Source organism: Pantherophis guttatus, chromosome 1 (genome assembly GCF_059756535.1).
Source record: "Pantherophis guttatus breed Tessera chromosome 1, ASM5975653v1, whole genome shotgun sequence".
Classification (NCBI taxonomy): domain Eukaryota; kingdom Metazoa; phylum Chordata; class Lepidosauria; order Squamata; family Colubridae; genus Pantherophis; species Pantherophis guttatus.
Window position 1 is genome coordinate 298,586,582 of NC_142063.1, and position 21,685 is coordinate 298,608,266.

Below are 21,685 nucleotides of genomic sequence, written 5' to 3' on the forward strand. Positions count from 1 at the left end.
AAAAGAGAATAAATATGAATAAATAGCAATAATTAGAAACACACATACAAACATACAACGTATTTTCTTTGAACAGAGTATTTGGCCAGTTCACAAATTTAAACAGTGTTTAGTCATTTCAATTAAATTTACAATTTCTATATTTCCTTTTTGCCATATTTATTCATTATCTGTTTTTTTAAAAAAGCTGACTTTGTATAAATATACAAAAGGATGAAGGCTATTGCTGAGCACATTGTAAGCCGCCCTGAGTCTTCGGAGAAGGGCGGCATATAAATCAAAATTAAAAAAAAACAAAACAATATTACCCTTCATCCTCATCTCTAATCTTAATCAAATTCAATTTTTCCCTTCTATTCTATATTATACCCCTTCTCATTGTCATCTACTTTTATATCCATTCTCACATTGGTTAATTATGCAATATTACAGTTGTTTAATATAAATTCAACATTTTAATATAAATCAATTAGTTATATAGCTATCTTTTTTGTATAGTAATCAATATGAACATGAATATTCCAATTATTTCCATGCAATCCAATTTCTTACAAATCAATTAATTATATTTACCAATAATAATAAACCAAATAATGTCCCCCATATATTCCTCCAAACCACAATTTAACCATTTCTGCTTTCAACACAATATACAATTAATAGTATCTCAATTATTACAATTCCCTATTTAAATAGAGCTTTTTTTCTTTTGTGTTTTAAAATCTTGAACTCTCCTCTTTTTCCCTAAAGAGGAACTACCTCTTTAGGGAAAACTACCTTTCCACTAAAGGTAGTTTGCACCTACCTTTTTTGGTGAGGAAAAAGAAAAGAAATCTGCCTGCCTAATTTTCCAACGTTGCAGCAACAGTAAAGCAGGCTTTTACTTTCAGTTTCGTTTTTCAGCATAGATAGGGGAAAAAAAGTCTCTTTGCAAGCAAGCAGCAGAGCCCTGAGCAAAACAGCTGAGAGCAAATCAGCTGAGAGTCGGGAGGCCGATAGAATCAAGGGGCTAATTAGCCTATGCTGAAGCTCCGAGGGCCAATAAAATTACAAAAAAACACCAAACCGTTTGTTAAATTGCTGGCTTGCCCGCCCCTCGTCCACCACTATTTATTGGCAATAAATAGTGGTGCAGAGGGGCGGGGCAAGGAGCAGGGTGAGCCAGCAATTTAACAAAGGGTTCGGCCGAACCCCCTAGAACCGGCAGAATCCCACCACTGGACATGGGGCATGGCCAGGGTGGGCTTGTCCAGGGTGGATATGTGACACAGGCTCAAGATGCTTTTTTTCCCCCTTTGTATTCAAACAGCTATTCCAGAAAAAGGGAGATTTACTTTCTGGCACAAATAGTCTCAATTCCATAATGTAGAAATTAAAGACATGTAGAATCCTCAGCTGCTATGTGGCTTGATTCTTTTATATAGGAGCAGAGCATAAATGAACTGACAATTTCTCTAGATGTCTCTAAAACCTGTCTGTCCAACAGTCTATTAATCTTTGTTACTACCTCTGACCCCTGGAGGAGGACTTAATATTAGTAATAGTTTACAGCATATTATATTATGTCCACAGTATTTCGCTGGGCTACTAATTTAGTCACTATTTATTAGTGGCTGGAGTAAAATGACATTTCTGGGGGGGGGAGGGCAACTGGTTAGTTGTGACAAGTTCTCCTAACTCAACTTTAGATATAGCAAAATATTTGTATTTCTGTAAATCCCAGGAGATGAAATAAATGGTTATACATTTAAAATACAGGTGTCCTTCAGACAATGCAAAATGAATAACATTTTTTAAAAAAAACTAATATCTAACTTTATATTAATTTATGTTCCAGTAAGAAATTTTTAAAAACTAGGTATTTTAACTCTGTTATGATTTGTCAGGACCAGCTCTAGATTTCTTCTTCTTTACTTCCATCATAATCTACATACTTTAATCAATCCAGATACAGAAAAATATAATATATAGAACTTACATTTCCTAAATATAGCAATCTTCTAGCCATATGATCACATTTAAAGGATGTGGACTGCAGCATATGATAATTAGAAATATTTGGTTGTTAGAAACAAATTGCTCTGCCACCAAAATTTTATTCTTTTTATATACTGAAATACAACTGAGTTTTGTCTGGTTATAAGAAGAACATATCTTTGTCCAAAGGTCAAGGGCATTTTTTTCATTAAGGAAACAGGACCTTACTACTTCCTGTAAATCATTAAAGCACGGAAAAATTAGAGAAAGAGCAACAGTAATGGAAGACAGTAATAGTAAATTTTAATGACTTTTAAATGGCATCAAATTGTAAAGAAGAAGAGGACAAGAAAATAAATGTTACATGGCATGATGCCATCAATCCTTAAAAGCAAGTTTAGTTATAAACATGGCATTTTTATTCCTCTGTTAAAGTAGAAAAATAGTTGAAATCTGTCACCTTTTATTCTACAGCAGGGGGGTCAAACTCGCGATGACATGTTGTCATCATGTGACGTATCACAACTTTTTCCCCCTTCGCTAAACCTGGAGTGGGCGTGGCCAGCGTTTGACACCCCTGTTCTAGAGTATGAAAGCTGAAACCATTCTCACATCAAAACAATTTTGCGATATCATCACAATTATCAATGCAATGAGACTCAAAAAATATGTTTACCCATGTACAATAAAAGAGTAACACAGCAAAAAGTAGGGTTGTGAAGCACTTTGGATGTAAAGGCAAAAAAAGTGCATGGAGAAATGTAAGGATATCCTAGAGTAGCTCTCTGTACTTTTTAAGAGCAGCTTCATCCTGCCATTCAATCCCTGAAAAAGATGTGGGTCAAAGCACCCATTAAAGCAGGTGGGAAGAAAAATGAAATGCAAGAAAATGTGAACACTGTTTCTCTATATAGGGCTTGTTTTTGAATCATAGCAGTTGTTGCATTTGGTCTTCTATGGCTATCTGTGGTTTCTGGATTTCTTGTGGATCTGTGTTTCTCAACCTCAGCAAGTTTAAGATGTTTGGACTTCAACTCCCAGCATGCTGGGTGGGGAATTCTGACAGCTGAAGTCCATACATTTAAAATTTGCTGCAGTTGAGAAGTACTGGTTTAAATGTTCATTCCTGTCTATGTCAAGCCTGACACTTACTTGAAAATTGTTTGCTCAAGTTTTTACTTTTTACTTGTTTCTTTGCAGGTTGATGTGGAAATCAAATGTTCCTAAGTATTTACTGGTGTTATTGTGATTATGAATATTATCCGCATAAGCTTTTGTACCGTTTCCCCAAAAATAAGACATCCCCTGATAATAAGCCCAATCGGGCTTTTGAGCGCATGCTCTAAAATAAGCCTCCCCCCGAAAATAAGCCCTCCCCGAAATTAAACGCAGAGCTGGAAATCGGGTAAGACAGCAAGAGAAGTCCCATCTTGCGCCACGCACCCCAAAATAATAAGACCTCCCTGAAAATAAGGCCAAGTGCTTATTTCAGGCTTCAAAAAAATGTAAGACAGGGTCTTATTTTCGGGGAAACACAGTCGTTATTTGACAATACACTTGCAGAAATTCATCTTCACATGAACCATATTTAGTCAATCATAAATCTAATAAGCTACCCAAGGATGTGATTCACATCCCAAAGTAGCTAACATCCCAGAGTAGAAATGTGTCAGGAAATGATATCATTGTTATTCTCAATGGCCAGGACAACCATGGTTCAAAGAAGAATCAAGTATTTGAGATTGAGGGGTGAGGAACACAACTCTGAAGGTCCTCCCATGCTGTTTTCTCATGACTTCCCCAGAGCCCCATCCCCTTGTTGAACTCTCTTATTTAAATAGCTGGCATATAGCAAATTTTCTAAGATTATTCAAGTGTAATTAAACTGTCCACTGTGGGGTGACAGTACTTTTGATGTACCACAGGAAGTGAGAACTATTTATTTTTGTTCTGTCTCGCACTATTTTTGAAGACTCTTGTGTGGTGTATGCAGAATCCAAACCGCAGAAAACTATAGTATCTGAGAATTAAACTTTTATAATCTTGCAAGATTCTTCTCCTGCAGGTTCACCAAACTGAAAACTTTGGGTAAAAATATCTACAGTATATCAGTTTATTTCAAATACATGTTCATTAGGTACAATGGAATTTACTTTTTGAAAGAGTCTTTGGAATCAATAATCTGCTGCTGAAACCAAATAATTGTTAAATTCCACAGAAGTGTGCATAAGCCACCCTCAAGCTCTTTGGGAAAGTAGCAGAATGATAAATAAACTAACACTCAAACAGCAAAAACTATCATCATTTTTTAAAAGAGAGATCTACAGCTGCCTTGTTCCACTCATAATTCCCAATGCATGTTTCCAGTCATGCTTAACCAGATCTCAAAATACCAACATAATCTCTATGGATGAGGAACCCTACACTGTAGGACAATGCTACTGTTCAAGGTAGTTTTATATCATTGGGATTTATCCATCAGAAATTTATGCACTGAATTTTCCAATCCACATTTGAATAGTTTTCTCAATTAAACAATAGCAGTAGATACCAGAGTAATATTAACATACTGTATATTAACATAAATTGAATAATTTGAAAGACCAATTATTCTGAACTTCTTCGAAGAAGAAAAAATAAAACTATCATGTTTTGTTTTATTTTATTATTTTTATTTTTAACTATCAACTATCAGAACAAAAGTAAATTTTAACTGTGATGCAAATCAGAGATAGTCTCCAAAACAATCTCATCTCTTAGATACCACTAGAACAACAGCATATGGTTGAACTACAAATAGCTGTATAAAATAAGAGTGACAAGAATATGAGCTTCAGGGGGGCATGTTTCCTTCATTACACATCCTAAGCATCTATTATATGAGGTTAAGTGACCTGATGGTACTGCATTTACTTCAAACAAAATGACAGTGAGATAATAATTTTCCAGTGCTAAAAAGAGATTGCTGGTACAAGGTCCTTGTTAGACAAGAAGGAAATTTATGCTTCTCAGAAAAGTAATAGAAACATTCTTCATTTAAAAAAAGAATGAAGAGAGTTTATCATTTGTGTTTGAAGTCTATCTAGACTTTCAGTTCAGAAAAAAACCTTATCCCACTATCTGAGGATTACAAGATTTGATCACACTTTAGCCAATGCTTGCAGAAAACCTTAGCCAAATTATGCATACATACATATATGACTTCTGTTGTATATTTACTGGTCTTTGTTTTAATAATTTTAATTTGGAAATTCCATATGTTATTATTTCACCAGTTTCTGTAATAATGAGCTTATATACATCACTGATTTGGTTTAAATAAGCAGTACTCTTATGCTGAACTCTGTGCATGCAACCTGTGTGTTATAAGGTAAAGGTTCCCCTCGCACATACATGCTAGTCGTTCCTGATTCTAGGGGGCAGTGCTCATCTCCGTTTCTAAACCGAAGAGCCAGCACTGTCTGCTGATGATTCCGTGGTCATGTGGCCAGCATGACTAAACACCGAAGGCGCACAGAATGCTGTTACCTTCCCACCAAGGTGGTCCCTATTTTTCTACTTGTATTTTTACATGCTTTCGAACTGCTAGGTTGGCAGAAGCTGGGTCAAGTAATGGGAGCTCACTCTGTTACGCAGTGCTAGGGATTCGAACCGCTGAACTGCCGATCTTTCTGACTGACAAGCTCAACGTTTTAGCCACTGAGCCACCGCAGCCACTGTGTGCTATACACTCTGTCAATTGCGTAACCCCATAGCTATGTGACTTAAAGCATACCTTGTACTCAATAAATATTTGTGAGTTTCTTGCTATTTACTAATATTTGTGAGTTTCCTGCTATTTACTAATGATTCTTTACTCCTTTCCAGGCAGTCTGAAATGACTGCCAAAACAGGGCCATTGAGAAATTAGAGGGTAGTATGCATCTAGTCAAAGGTTCTCTACAGTTGGCAAAAGTACAAAGACATTTTCAAAAAGCAATGCCCCAGTGATGAGTATCATTTAGAAAAAACAGAATATAGGATTTGGAAATATATTCTCTCTGAAGGGAAAAGCTAGCTAGAATATTGTCACAGGTCCTTTTTATAGATAATAATGAATAATTAGCACTTGTACTATTGGCTGCTTCATAATGAAATGAACCGGAACCCAAGTGCCTTAATTGCTATAATACCTAAACAACACATCTTTAGTCTTTTCCTAATAAGTGATGCAACACAAGGTCCTTAGGAGGAAAGGATAAAACAGGATGTAAAGATTTGACAGAATTGTCAGTGTTTTATAGAATGGAATCTAAATGCATGGTGTGCCATGTCCATATTTCTGTGTGGTCATAATAATGAGGCTGCTCCCTAAATATTGCAGCTATTTTGAGCTGCTTAAAGTGGGAAATATCTCTTCCATTCAACCTTCTTCAGCATTAGTATATAGTTTTAGTAACAGTCCTATCTGTAAGATTCAATTCCATTCTTATCAGCACTACCCTTTCTCCCTACGACATCCAGCACCACTGTGCTCTTAGGAAGAGGACTGCCATCCAAAGTGCTGAGCAAGCTCACTACTCCCAGACTCAAATAACTTATTCATGTAAAGCACAGAAAGTAGTCTATTTTTAGAGGCTCCTTCAATTAAGGCAATAGTTTTGCAACTCTTGAAACACTTAGAATGTACTTAAATTTGCACCTTTCAATAATTTGTTGACAGTTCAAGACCTTGAAAATGTAGTGAAAAATTAATGATACAGGGCATAAGTTAAATGTAAATATTCTTGATGTTACCAGTCTTATTTGACCCAGCAAAATGGAAAGAGAAGTGAAAAATAATAATTTTCCATTTACCTTCAATTTAAAAGCCTTGAATTTCAATTTTTGGAGTTATTGGACGGTAAATGAATTGGAGGGGCAGAGGAAGGAAATAATACTGTACTTAAATTATGTTTTCCTAAATAGTTTTTTTTTTCCAGGGCATTAAAATACACCAAGGGACGTTCCAAAAATAAAGTTTGAGTAAAAGTTCTAAACTTAATAGAAGAATTGATCCTGAATTTTCAACCAAGTGCCAGGACAACTTCAGACAAGGCTTCAAAGATATATTATTTTTAATAGAGCTAAAATATTACTCCTCCTATTTCAATCAGGACTATTATGAGAAGTCCACTTGCATGGGTGAGAGATTCTGTACATAGAACAAATTTGGGGTGGACAGTCCAGACCATTTCCAACAGCTTTCTTTCGAGTCTGCTCACACCTGCTCCTGCCTACAAAGGCAGTCAGGCACCTCATTTTTATGCTGCCTGCAAAGGAGAGAAGATCTCTGTTCTGCAGCTAGCATAGAAAGCAGCATATTGGCATAAGATTTCAGCACTTCAGCTGTCATTACTTATTAAATGTTTTTATTATAAGCTGTGTTGTCAGCACCTTATAAAAGTCATATCACCGGGCCCTACTTACATCAGTTTGTCGGTTTTGGCTGCAGTTGTTAAGCGAATCACTAACAGTTGTTAAGCATGACACCATGTGGTTGCAACTTAAAACTTACTGCTGACTTCCCCATTGATTTTGCTTATCAGAATCCAACTGTGAAGGTTCAAGTATAGGATCATAAATGCATATTGGTTAGTGCCAAACACCAAGTCATGTAAATATGGGGTGCTGTGATGGCCACAACTTCAAGGAGCAGTTGTAAGTTTCCTTGTTTTGTCATAACTTCAAAAAGTCACTGAACTAATGGTTAGTAAGCAAGGATTACCTGTACTAAGGGGGAATTCCCCAGAATATATTGCCACCCATGGATCAGCTAATGTTTTTGTTCATATCATTTAGAATTAAACACTTGCCTAGAAGTCAATCTAAATCCTATCATTGGGGAGGGGAAATGGCTGATTCCTGGATGCTATATTTAGAGCAGTAAAGGTTTGGGAAAGTGCTCGTGTTAGCCTGATGATCATTGATTTATTTTCAAGGCATGTAAACTTTGGGCCCATATTAAAATAGCTGAGAACTGAGTTGAGGCCCCAGTTGTGTTGACAAAACCAGCATGGAAGCATGATACTCCATTAATACAAGAAAGAGCAAAGTTAAAAATATTGAGGACTGAGAAAAGTCTCATGTAATATTAACCTTACTGCCTCAAAAGAGTTGATAGGCAGAAAGTTTAAAAAGATGATACATTTCATTAGTCAGCTCTTCATGTCAATGTCATAAAGTCTACAACTGCAATCCACAAACTTCTTTGCATTTCCCAAATAAAATTGTTAAAAGTGAAGTTGCAACATTGTATATTGACTGGGGAAAAAACCCAAACTGAAAAAAACCACAAAGTCAGATTGATTGAGTAGTTAAGGTGCCGACCTTGAAACTAGGAGACTGTGAATTCTAGTCCTGCCTCAGGCATGAAAACTGTCTGGGTTAACTCTGTCAACTCAACCCACTTCCCAGTGTTATTGTTATGGGAAAATAGAAAGAAGATGTTTTATGTATGTTCCCTGATTTGGGTTACTGATAAAAATAATAAAAGTAGGAGACAGATAAAAGATAGATAGATAGATAGATAGATAGATAGATAGATAGATAGATAGATAGATAGATAGATAGATAGATCGGTGGCTGGCTGGCTGGCTGGCTGGATATATAGAGAGAGATTTGTGGGAGGGAGGGACAGAGAGAGGAGGAGAGAACAGCAGGAAACCCCTTGAAATTCTGAAGTGCTTAAAAAAGCCCAGACGTACTTTGCAGCCACCCAATTATTTTTTTCCCCAAATGTAAGATAGTAATTTGATGGTAATTGAATTATGTACTCAAACATTTACAGAGTTCTAAAAATATTAATTTCAGATATGAAATAATGCCATGTGGTCACTAAGGGTAGAAAAGGACTTGATGGCACATAGTCAAATCAGTCAATTAATCTGCTAAATATGCATAGTCAAGTTTTCCATTTTCATGTATTCGCCAATTTATATCACAAGGTTTCTGTTTTTCAGTGTGATGCCAGTTTTATTATTGTTACTACCAGCATATATCCCAATAAAATCATGGTGTTTTTTCATTTATATTGTCTGGGATCATACCTAATAAAATATTTGGGTTCTTAATTTTTATTTTAGAATTTTCTGGACATTTTGTCCTAATATTTTTGAAATTTTTTCATAAAGCAAAATTTCCAGTTATATTAACCATAATAGAGACATTAAGCAACTCCTGCTATGTATTTAGTCTATTTCTTGAGTCCAGATGTACTATATGTGATCACATCTTTCTTAATATAAATGTCCTTGAATTAAAAAGCATTTGAAAAAAATCCAATTTTTAAACAGATTTAATGTTATATGTTTTTTTCAGATTCTTCTTGTATAGTACATGAAGACCATTGTCTAAACCTGCTTCTTTTATAATTGATCTGTGGCTATTAGAAGTATATGAACTTCACAGGATTCTTATAAGATTACAATCTTTTTTAAAAAAATAAATATGATTACGGTAGGTCATACAAGTCTACCAGATGTTTAGACTGGATCTGGCATTTTTATCCATTTATTGAATCTGTCCCACAGACCTGGGATAGATAGATGTTGGTGTTGGCAGGATGTAAGCTACACTAAATAAAGCTACTTTTTACAATTGACTAATAATGACTGATGGTAGTCAAATGGTGCTCCAGATGTTTTGGGATTACACCCAAGGCACCTATTACTATTGGTACTATCTTTACTTTCTTTGGCCACGGTCATTCTATTTGCAAGTTTTTGTATTTTCTGATTTTCTCCAGTTCTTTCTCTTTCGTTCTGCTGTGTCCAGATACTGCCACAGCCACTATCTAGCCTTTTTTGTCTTATTGATAGTTGTTAAGTCTGAAATGTTATGTGGCTGGTATTTGTCTGTGTAAAGTCCCAGAGCACTTTATTTGTCTAAAGTCCCAGAGCACTTTATTTGTCTAAAGTCTTCATTACTCTGTCTGCTTTATGGTGCTACCAGTTCTTGCTTGTATGGAAATGATATTTCTCACAGATATTCCAATGCAATATTGTTGCTACTTTGTCATGCCATTGTTTGTGATCAATGTTTGTGATCTTCTTGCAACACTTAACCACATCCTCCACTGTCGAGGATATAATACAGTAAAAACACTGTATTATTTTAAAAAGCTATTTATTATTCTTTTGAATATCCCAGAAATACCCATAATTTCCCAGAAATCAGAGTTACTGAATATTAAATGAACCCTACAAACCCAAACTTTTTTTGCAATCTTGTTATTCCGCTCACTAAGGTTTTCATGTCCCAGCTAGTGTTAGATCCCACATATGTTGGATTTTATGTTCTCTTTGATAGAATGATTTGAAAATAGAGGCACTCTGTTATTTCCTTAGCAGGAACAGATCATTCTGGTAATTCTTACATTGACAGTTGATATAATCTTCTGATAGTGTGGTCTAGTTACTTCAAAAACCTAGATAGCTTCCTGAATGTGCTTGAGGAATTTCGCACATTATTTGTCAGTGATGCTATCAGAATAATAGAATACCAGAGTTGGAAGGGACCTTGGAGGTCTTCTAGTCCAACCCCCTGCTCAGGCAGGAAGCCTTAGACCATTTCAGACAAATGGTTGCCTAATCTCTTTTTAAAAACTTTCAGTATTGGAGCATTCACAGCTTCTGGAGGCAAGTTGCTCCACTGATTAATTGTTCTATCAATTCCCTAGCCAGCACAGAAGTTGATACTAGTCCTTCTTGGCATAAAACAAATGATGCTTATTTATTTAGGAAATGCCTCCCCACAATTCTTTGTGTATCCAAGTTATAGAATAAGAATTACATACTAGGAATCATTAAGCGTTAAAAATAAATTGTCCAAAATGATGATGTCTTGTATAAATCTACAGAGAGATCACACTTGGAAAAAGTACAGTTCTATAGGGGAGTGGAGGAAATGGATAGAGTGGAATAAATGTTAAATTAGATTTTATGGGGAGCCCGCTTTGAAATGTTATTAAAGTAGGACTTATTGTATAGTTTTAAAGTGGAAGGTGGTTTTGAATTGTTGCAATAATGCATAGATATAAAACACTATTATGCTAAATTAGAGTTATTTTATAATAGTTATAGTATAATGTGTTTGTTTTTTTTTTTTGTTTTTTTTTCTCTCTTCTTCTTTTCTGAAATGTATGGATAAAGGGGGATTTATAATACTTTTAGTAAGTAAAGGTCAGTATTTTGAGGAGGGAGTAAGTAATCTGTTATGAATTAGGGTTTTTTTTTGTTACGAAGAAGTCACAGGGGGGGAAGGGTGGGGAGGGGGGGTTAGGGAGGGGGGGAGGGGGGGAAAAAGGGGGAAAAATTTGTATTTGAAAACCTTTTCAATAAAAAAAAAAAAAAGAAACACGATAAAAAAAAAAGAAAAAGTACAGTTCTAGATGCAACACCATAAAAGGAATGTTGTAGCACACAAAATGATGTAGATAGAGCAACCAAGAAGATAGAGGGTTGGAGCAGCTTCTCAAAAAGTAAAGGCAACAAAAAAAAATTTTTTGGAGGAGGGGGTTCCACTTAGAGCAAAGCTACGTAAGTGAGAGAAAAAAAATCTACTGGCAGAAAAAGCATGAATGGGATGAAAAATGTTAGATTTTTGTCTCAATTTTACAACTCATCTGTTGAAACAAAATGCTCGGAGATTAATGACCGATTGAAGGAAATAACATGTTTACACAGTTCATAGTTCATCTATGGAGTTTATGGACCACACATATGAATATTGAATATTGAATACTAATTCATTTAAAAAAATGAATCTCAAGCAGTGTATCATAAATATTGAATACTGGGGAATGACAGAGGAAAAGGGCTATTTTTCTAAGCCTGCAAGCTCTCTAGTGTACCTGTTAAACACCCTGTGACAGAAAGTGCTGGATTAGATGAGCTATAAACCTGAGTCAGCACAGCAGGGGTCTTCTTATTCTGTTATGTAGAGGGAAAATAAAATATAAACCAAGGAACTAATGTAAGTATAATCTTAAAATGCTACAAAGGGAGACAATTACATTAAGCTTTAAATGTAAAATAATCACTAAAGCTGTCCACAATAGCCATTGTTATTATAGTTTGTCCTTACTCAACAACCACTCATTCAGCAATTCCTTGAAAGCTCACACTTACACTGCGGTAGCATCCCATTTGTGACTTTCTTTGCTGGCTTCTCACAAGGAAAATCAATGGGAAAGCTAGCAGAAGGTTGCAAATAGTGACCATGAGTCATTATTGCTTATAGACTTGCAGTGAATTGCTTAACAATGGCAAGAGAAGTGCCAGAATTTCTGTTTGCTAAGTGATGCAAGTCACATGATGTTCATACTTTACAATCTCATCATTTAGCGATGGAAATTGCAGTACAAGTGAGGACTACTGAATCAGAATAGAGTTGGGAGGGACCTTGGAGGTCTTCTAGTCCAGCCCCTTGCTCAAGCAGGAGATCTTGACCTATACCACTTCAGACAAGTGACTGTCCAGTCCACCTATATAACATTCATCCTAACACTCATGTGATAACCAATAAAAGTAGCAAGACAGGGCATATTACTCTAGACTTAATTCAAATGCATAGAATTTCTTCTTCTTTAATTTCTCATTCAGCATTTTCATGCAGCTATTTTAAAAGTTGAAAATTAAAGTGAAAAAAATGGAGAATGAAATATTTTCCCTTGATTCTTACATAAAATGTTTCTGTTGAATTTGTGTTTATTCTTTTCCATCATCTGCCAGTTTGTCTTTGTAGAACTTAAAAATCAGCACTACAAACTAAAACATCAGTCCCAAAGGAAACCTATATCACATTAGCTTCAGATCTCCGTTTTAACTACAATCTCCCAATTATAACTGAACATTCTTGCTTTTTATAGTTACTGTGATGCCAAAGTTTAGCAGTTAAGGACAAGGATGTTCAAAGGCCACAGTTTCATTCTTTTATTCTAAAAAATTGGAGTAGAAACTCCCATTAATGCTTGGATTTGAAAAAGGCACACTATTCATAAGATATATACATTTCTTTTCTTTTTTGGTGGGGTGGTAACAAATGCTTCTTTATTAAAGATGTTGAGACACTTTTTTTTAGAAAGGCAAATTAGAGTTATTGAAAATAATGACAGGCATTTTTAAGTTTATCTAAATCAAGAGAAGTTTAAGCTGTCTACAGCAACTGTTCTGAACCTAATGTCCTTCAGTTTTGTCACAATTGTGGCATCTGTAGTACAAGTTATCGCACAGACTGAGGAAGGCTATCTTTTTCCTCTAAAATCTATTATCTGAATTATAATATTATTTTCATCTTAAAACATCAGAAAAAATATGATGCTGAGAACTGATAAATATATTCAGGGAAACGACAAAACAAAACATGAGATTTTGACTTGCCCAACCCTGTAGTTATGCAAATCAAGACAAGTCCTGGTTATTCACGCCTTAATAATACCAATCTATCAAACACATTGTATCTCTTTTTTGTAATGTAACCTGTTATAATCTTTCAGGTGCTATTTCAATGAATTTCTGCTTTATTTTCTTTTGGAGCCCTCAAATTAGTACACTTTTTGAAAGCAAATTTATTATGTTTTCAATCTTTTGGATGTACTAGATATAAATAATTGTATACTCTTACATGCAAAAGACTAATGTCAGTAGCCAAGAATACATTATCCACTTTTTGACGAATATTCTAAAAATGGGGAAACTTTGTTTAAAAAAAAAATAAAATTCAAAATGCAGAATTACTTCACCATGGGAATTTCTTATAAATGAAGTTAGAATACTGAATAACATAATTCTAAGATACTTTGGAGGTTTTCTACTCAAGCAGGAGACATTATGCAATTTCAGACAAATGGCTGTCCAATCTCTTCTGTTCTACTAATTAATTGTTGTAACTGTCAGGAAATGTATCCTTATTTCTAGATTGCCTCTCTCCTTGATTAGTTTGCAGCCATTGCTTCTTGTCCTGCCTTCAGGTGCTTTAGAGAATAGCCCCTCCTCTTTGTTGTGCCAGTCCCTTAGATATTAGAAGCATGCTATCATGACACCCTTGGTCCTTCTTTTCATTAAACTTAACATTCCAGCCCAAAGAAAATCAAAATTATGCCCTATTTATTTTAATGGAAGGATGAAGAAGGTGATTTACTCTCCCACTGAAATTAAAACATTTAAATTTGGTGGCATTGTGCAGACTCTTGTCAAAGATCATGCAAGCCTGCTATTTGCAAGCAATATCACTCCATGGCATAGGACCTGGGTATTTGCGGGACCGCCTTCTGCCGCCGATAGCCTCCCACCGACCAGTACGCTCCCACAGAGAGGGACTCCTCAGGGTGCCGTCAGCCAGGTAATGTCGGCTGGCGACCCCCAGGGGGAGGGCCTTCTCTGTAGCAGCCCCCACCCTCTGGAACAATTTGCCCCCGGAGATAAGAAGGATATCGGATCTTCGGGTCTTTCGCCGTGCCCTGAAAACTCTTCTTTTCCAGCAAGCAGGGCTGGCGTGAACCCCGCCCCCCTTTTTTAGTTTTTAATGGTTATTAATTGTTTAGTTTTAATTTGTTAATGGGTTTTAATTCGCACTGTTTTAATTCGGGCCAAAGTATATAATTCTTTTAATTAATTTTAAATTTTGTATTGTTATGTATTTTAGTTTTGGCTGTGCACTGCCCTGAGTCCACTAGGAGAAGGGCGGTATATAAATTGAATAAATAAAATAAATAAATAAAATAAAATAGATAGAAAACAATTTTGTTTCATCACTGGTGGAAAATGACACAATAGCTAGTCTTTGCTATTGCTAATTCCCAGCAACCCAGTGAACTCCAGCTATCTGCAATCCTAAACTCCTTTTAACCATTCCAAGCTGTAAGGAGTATAATTTTGCCTTTGTAGATTTACCCAACAAGCTAACAAATGCCACATGTTCTGCTGGCCATTGCTAGCAGCATGATAGGACAATATTCCAACTCCTGGGAGCAAATCCTTGTCCTGTTTTCAAGAAGTTCAGGAGTGAGTTGTTAGGGACATTTTGTGTTTTTCTCTTTGGATACCATAATTTGATTCTGCAGTACCTCAGATTTGCAAAACAGATCTCAGGTCTCTGTGTAACAGAAGAATGTTTGACAGTGGTGGGATTCAAAATTTTTTACTACAGGTTCTGTGGGCGTGGCTTGGTGGGCGTGGCATGGCGTGGCTTGGCGGGCGTGGTAGGCATAGGATACTGTAAAATCTCCATTCCCACCCTACTCCAGGAGAAGGTTACTGCAAAATCCCCATTTTCTCCCGATCAGCTGGGACTCGGGAAGCAGAGATTAGACAGGGGCGGGGCCAGTCAGAGGTGGTATTTACCGGTTCTCCGAACTACTCAATTTTTCCACTTCTGGTTCTCCAGAACTGGTCAGAACCTGCTGAATACCACCTCTGGTTTGGAAGTTTAACTAGTCAGCAACATGAACTCTTTTGACTGGCCAGATTGGGAGAATTAAGTGCATGGAGGTTTTTCCCCCTCTTCTTGCCTTTTGCTTATCAATTACTGCCTAAAACTGACACCCTGGCTCAAGATCAGACCAAGGCAATTTTTTTGGCCATTACTGTTGATAAGAGGAAATATTTTCAGCGATTAGAAACAGCATTTGGGAACAAATAGCTTGAACCTGGTCATGACAACTACAGTTGTTTAATTTTTTTAAAGATTTGTTGAAAGATTTTTAAAAAGGGATAAAATTATTAATGTAACAAAAAACAATTGCATATCATTGAAAGAGAAAAAAAATTAACTAATAAAATTGTACAATATGTATCTAGTAAACATGCTTTTGTATAATCGTATTACACTGGGTGTTAAGAAAGGTTTGACATACTTGTTCTTTTCATGCAACAGGCATTGTAAACTTCCTTATTCCTACATAGTGGTGGGATTCAAAAATTTTTACTACCGGTTCTGTGGGCGTGGCTTGATGGGCATGGCTTGGTGGGCATGGCAGGGGAAGGATACTGTAAAATCTCCACTGCATCCCCATTCCAGGGGAAGGTTACTGCAAAATCCCCATTTCCTTCTCATCAGCTGGGATTCAGGAGGCAGAGAATAGATGGGGATGGGGCCAGTCAGAGGTGGTATTTACCGGTTCTCCAAACTAATCAAAATCTCCACTACCGGTTCTCCAGATCCCACCTCTGCTATACAGGCCTCCATGGAATAAGGAGAGATTGTATATTAAGTAATTAATGTCTAGCTGAAAAGAGCATTTCAACACAGACTTTTCTGATTATAATAAAATTCTGTCAGCAATAACAGAGTTAATAGTACAATTCCCCACTGTTCGGTGGAATCAATAAACTACATACAGTAACAAGATAGAATATGTTCCGACTTCAGAAGAAAAGGCTTATGCCTGCAGGGGACATACACTGGAGAAAGAAACATTATTTACAATAAAAATTTTGTTCGAGCTCAGAGACCAAGACTTAATCACCAATGTGAATCTACAAGGATTTACTTTAGCCTGCTAAGTGCTAGCTCAAACCTGCCATCAAATATGGCATGTTTTCAGAATGTCAGTAGCTGCTTGCTATCTTTTCACTTAAATAAAACAGTTTTGCTTGACATTATAATATGACACCAAAAGAATGCAGGAGATTTTGGTATTTGTATAGGTCAGTTGCTCTCCTTGCACAGAAGCAGGAGCAATCTTAAACAAATATTATTTCATAAAATACCAAAGGCTATTCATGTCATATTCAAAGCAACTGATGCTCGCCATAAGTGACAGTGGAATATAAAAATGGCTCAAGGATAAAATTGGAGGTTACACCATTTTTTCTCTAATCTTGTACCTTCCAGAAATTTTTAATTGGGGACTCCATCATCCACACCCAGCAGAACCACAAGATATTGTGAGATGAGTAAATTATATATAGAGGATGCCATGAAGGGGAATATAATACAACAGTTATTTTTATATGACTGTCAATATTGTTTAAGTGAAATAAAAATATTTCTCATGACATTTTATCTGACATTCTGCTCTCTTATAGCTTAGAATTCAATATGACTTCTCCCCATTACCCTGCCATATACATATACATTTCTGATCTTTTTTATACAGCAATTTCTATAGCTGCAGGTGCATGGAACAGCAATCTGAAAAATGTTATGACCAGACATGAATGCATCTTACATGTTACTTTTGCTCGTAGAAAATACTTATTAGAAAATGAATAGGGCAAATCATGTGGAAATAAAACAGTAATGTATTGTAGTGTAAATAATCACAATGACTGGTTTCCGAAAGGAAGATTTTCCATCTCTAAAATGTTAGTTAGTCTGATTTGCATTTTTGACATAAGGTGTCCATATATAAAGCTGTGATTCTTAATCTTGGCAACTTTAAGGTGTGTAAACTTTGACACCTTGCTGGGGAATTCTCAGAGTTCAAGTCCACAAATCTTAAAATTGCTAAAGCTGAGAAACACTGGTGTAGAGTATTAAAAATACAAAGACTTAAGAAGTCATGTCTGATGATAGCAATTACAATTCAGTTTTTAAAAAACCATGTAAGGCAGTATTATATATGTATACAATACTGCCATGATCCTGGTCCTTTGGAACATCTTTCCCACTGAGGTAAGATTGGCTCCCACCCTCCTGACCTTCCGCAAGAGCCTCTGCCAGTTGGCCTGGGATGCCGGGGGGGGGGGAGTACCATGTTGGAGATGGTTGACAGACTAATAGATCCCACCTCACCCCCTGCACATCTTGCTTCCCTCCTATTTTTAATCATAATTTTGTAGTCTTTAAATCATAATTTTGTAGTCCTATGGCTATGATTGCATCTCTTTTAATGTTGTAATCTGCCCAGAATTGCCTTGTGGTGAGATGGGCCACAAATAAATTTAATAATACAGTATATATTTTAGGCTGAGGAAAATATAACCTTCAAAAATAATTCTATGGAAAACAGTAGAATGACTGAATTCATAGAACTGTACAGTCAAAACCAAATGCCAGGAGTAAATGCCAGTCATCAATGGTAGCGCTCTAAAACAACATGAATGTACAGTTTTGAAATTCTCTGACAAGTTAAGTTGAACACTTTGTTTTAATATTTCAAACAAGTGTATTTTGTGTATTTGATGGTTGTTTTTAAAATCATTTTGATACATCTGCTTCTGTTAAGAAAATATTTATTCTAGTTCCAAAATTAATTAGTATACAGGAAAAGAATCAGTGTCATTTATAATAAAATTCTCCCAGTTCCTCTTTCCAGTAGTTGGCTTACATACATTTCTTTTCTTTTTTGGTGGGCTGGTTAAAAATGGTTGTTTATTAAAGATATTGAGACTCATTTTTTTAGAAAGGAAGATTAGGGTTATTGAAAATAATGAAGGGCATGCTTAGGTTTATGAACTTCTCAATCAAAACAAGTTTAAACTGTCTACAACAACTTTTCTCAACCTAATGTCCTTCAATTTTGTCACAATTGTGGCAGTTGTAATACAAGCTATCTGAGGTGCACAGGCTGTGAAAGGCTGTCTTACAGGCTCATTACAAAACAATTAAAACATGCTGAATTCTCCTTATGCAACAAGATAATATGATAAATTTTCAACAGTATACAGTATATGCACATTTTCACACAGTTAACAGAATACCTCTTTTTATCCACTATTCCATGTATTTCTACAATATTACTGTTTCTCACATAAATACTAATTTTTGTATATATATGATCTATTGCAGCTCTTATTTTGCTGCTGAATCCAAAGACCTCTGGAAGGCAAAATGTGATGAGAATTGGAGGCATGATTAGTCCAAACTCACATTTCCTTTCTCAGATAATCTTAGATTGTAGAAAGAGGAGTGAGTATCTTCTTAGCCCTTCTACTCTGACTGCAGATGATGTGTTGAACACATTCTCATAGTGACAAACATGGGATGGGATATATCACCCCCACCCCCGTATCACCTGTCTCTTATTAAGTAAGTTTATGTCTGAGAGAAAAATAAATGATGATGGCATATTTATGTCAAACAGTAAGATATTTAAACAATGTAATTCATTTATAGAATTCAGTTTGGTATGGTGCAACTATACCAAATAAAATATGTGTAAAAATATGTGTAACATATAGTAGAAAGAATGCTGTTCATAAACCACCCAATATCTAATAAAATACCAAGTGATTTATATTTATATTGAGGCTCATTATATTTACATGTTTAACATTTAAAGAAATTTTCCAGCTAGATTAACTTTACAAAGTCCTCAATTAAAATATATGAGAATAAGGGCAGTGGTGGGATTCAGCCAGTTCGCACCACTTCGGGAGAACCGGTCGTTAACTTTCTGAGCAGTTTGGCAAACTGGTTGTTGGAAGAAATCATTAGGGCAGAGAACCGGTTGTTAAAATATTTGAATCCCACCACTGAATAAGGGTATGAAATTAAGGCAGTCATTGCTAAACAAACCAAATCAAACTAAAAGCCAAGGGTTCCATTAAGAAAAATCTAAACTAAAAATAATCTAAACCCTTGCGCTTAAAGTTTTTAATTATTTATGCTTAGTTTGTAAATGTGAAAGAAACATATCTAACCAACATTTCCTTACTGAAAATAGGACAATTAAAAGAGACAAAGTTCCCAAATAAGAATATATAAACATATACTTTAGCTAAATTTAATTTGGGTCATCAATGTTCAAATAGAATAATAAATTGTGTCCTACCTATGGTGGTAATAACAGTCCCCGCAAAGAAGAAGGAACTTCCCAAATCCCAGTGACTGACTTGATTTGGCATATTTCCTTTAGGATTGACTCCTGCATTTATTGCTGCCACAACTTGCTGAAAATTTAAAGACATTTTCTCAGTATTTATGAAATATAAACAAGGATATTAGAACACACTATTCCATATGCTTGTGAAAGTAATCTATCTGTCTGATTTTTTAAAAAAATAGCCAAAAAAAGGGCGGAACATTTTACAGCACATTGAAACTGCTTCAGTTCCAAGAGTCTGTGATCTGAGTCTGAAATATAATTAAGTTAAAATTATTGAACTCACTGAGAGATAGCAACTGTTCATGGCTAAGGGTAGCCTTGAATTGAATCTCCTGAGTATTAGTCTTTTATTTTAAGCAATTTAGCACATTGGCTTTTCAATATTGTGTAAGCTTTGGAAAAAATATAAGTAGAATATAAAGATAGGTATATTAATATTTTGAATCAGCAATCATTTTAGGATTAGTAACTCTTAACCTGATCATGAAATCATGGATTAAAAATTAAAATCCTGACATCAAGGGTTTCAATCATGAAATAGGCAATAAAATGAATAAGCAACTGTACGCTAAATTTTATTCATGCCCTGAATTCATGAATAATCATGAATAAGATAACACATTGGCTATAATATAACTTGTAGAAAAGTAAATAAGAAATAAGAAAAGTAAATAAGAAACAGAAACTTGTTTTATGAATCAGAAAATCACTTCCCTACTCAAATTATGAATGTTCAGAGAAAGGTTAATAATTGTAACCATCAGCATAGATGCTGAAGGATTCTATCCCAATAAAAATACTTTATTCCATTTAATAAGCATTCCATTCATTCCCAATAAAATGCTTTATTCCATTTAATAAGCTTTAATAAGCATTGCATTCAATGCAGTTGCAAAGTATTCTAAAAATAACTTTGACTGACCTACTAATATACATGTTGATACCTACACATTCTGAATAATAGATAATAAAGTAGTATGATACTAGCCCCTAATAATTAAAAAATATATTTGAGGACTTATTTTGCTACTGTCAAAATAGTGTTTCTCAACTTTGTTGACTTTAAGATGTGTTGACTTCAACTCCTAGATTTCCTCAGTCAGCATGCTAGGGAATTCTGGGGCTAAAATCCACACATTTTAAAGTTGCTAAGGTTGAAAAACACTGTGTTAAAAGAATTAAAACTGCAATCCTTAGCATGTTTACTGAGAAGTTCTTTAAAAGAATAAGCTTTAATTCTGGGCTAAGCATTTACAATATTGTTCCAGTGGAAGGGTAGTGTGGGAAAACACAGACAGCAATGGCTTTTACTGTTTTATTATCATATAAGTACTGGCGTTTTCTGCTGATGCAAATCTTTCCTTTGTAAGCAGATATTTTGCAATCTAAAAGTTTTACCTGTTATTTTAATGAATCAGTATTTCCATCTTAGTAAATGCCCGTTTTTATGTTACATCCCACAGACCTGGTTTTAGCATATTTCAAAGTAAGTGCACACTAAAATATGATCATGTATTCGTGTTCCTTCTAGAAGATGGCAATGACAAACAATCTTTATACTGTTGCAAATAAAATCTATGAATATATCCATATCATCACCTGGAGTCAGGCTCAATCTGAGAAAGTCTCAATGATTTTTCATCCTAAAATACTAGAATCATACACTGGAAAAGAAGCCACTGTTTAGTTATATCTATTCACTTCAGTTGAAATGCTTAACTTCTGAGCACAGACCATATGCACTCAAAGTTTTGTATAGCCTCACTAGTATTTCTCAACCGTGGCAACTTGAAAATGTGTGGACATTTATTTATTTTATTTATTTATTTATTTGTCAAGCATATATAAGATAACCGGTAAAAGTATAAACAAAATTTGAATACATGAAAAGAGTAAGAGTAAAAAGGAATATTAGGA

General features: G+C 35.3%; 1 protein-coding gene across 4 annotated transcripts in view; it reads right to left on the reverse strand.

Annotated features, from left to right (window-relative positions):
- KCNK2 (potassium two pore domain channel subfamily K member 2) overlaps positions 1-21,685 on the reverse strand; it is a 110,090-nt gene that overhangs the window by 34,064 nt on the left and 54,341 nt on the right. For all 4 annotated transcript variants that reach the window (XM_034427816.3, XM_034427817.3, XM_087883185.1 and 1 more), the window contains exon 3: positions 19,715-19,832. In XM_034427816.3, the coding sequence (XP_034283707.2) occupies positions 19,715-19,832 (118 nt within the window). The remainder of the gene's footprint in view (positions 1-19,714; positions 19,833-21,685) is intronic.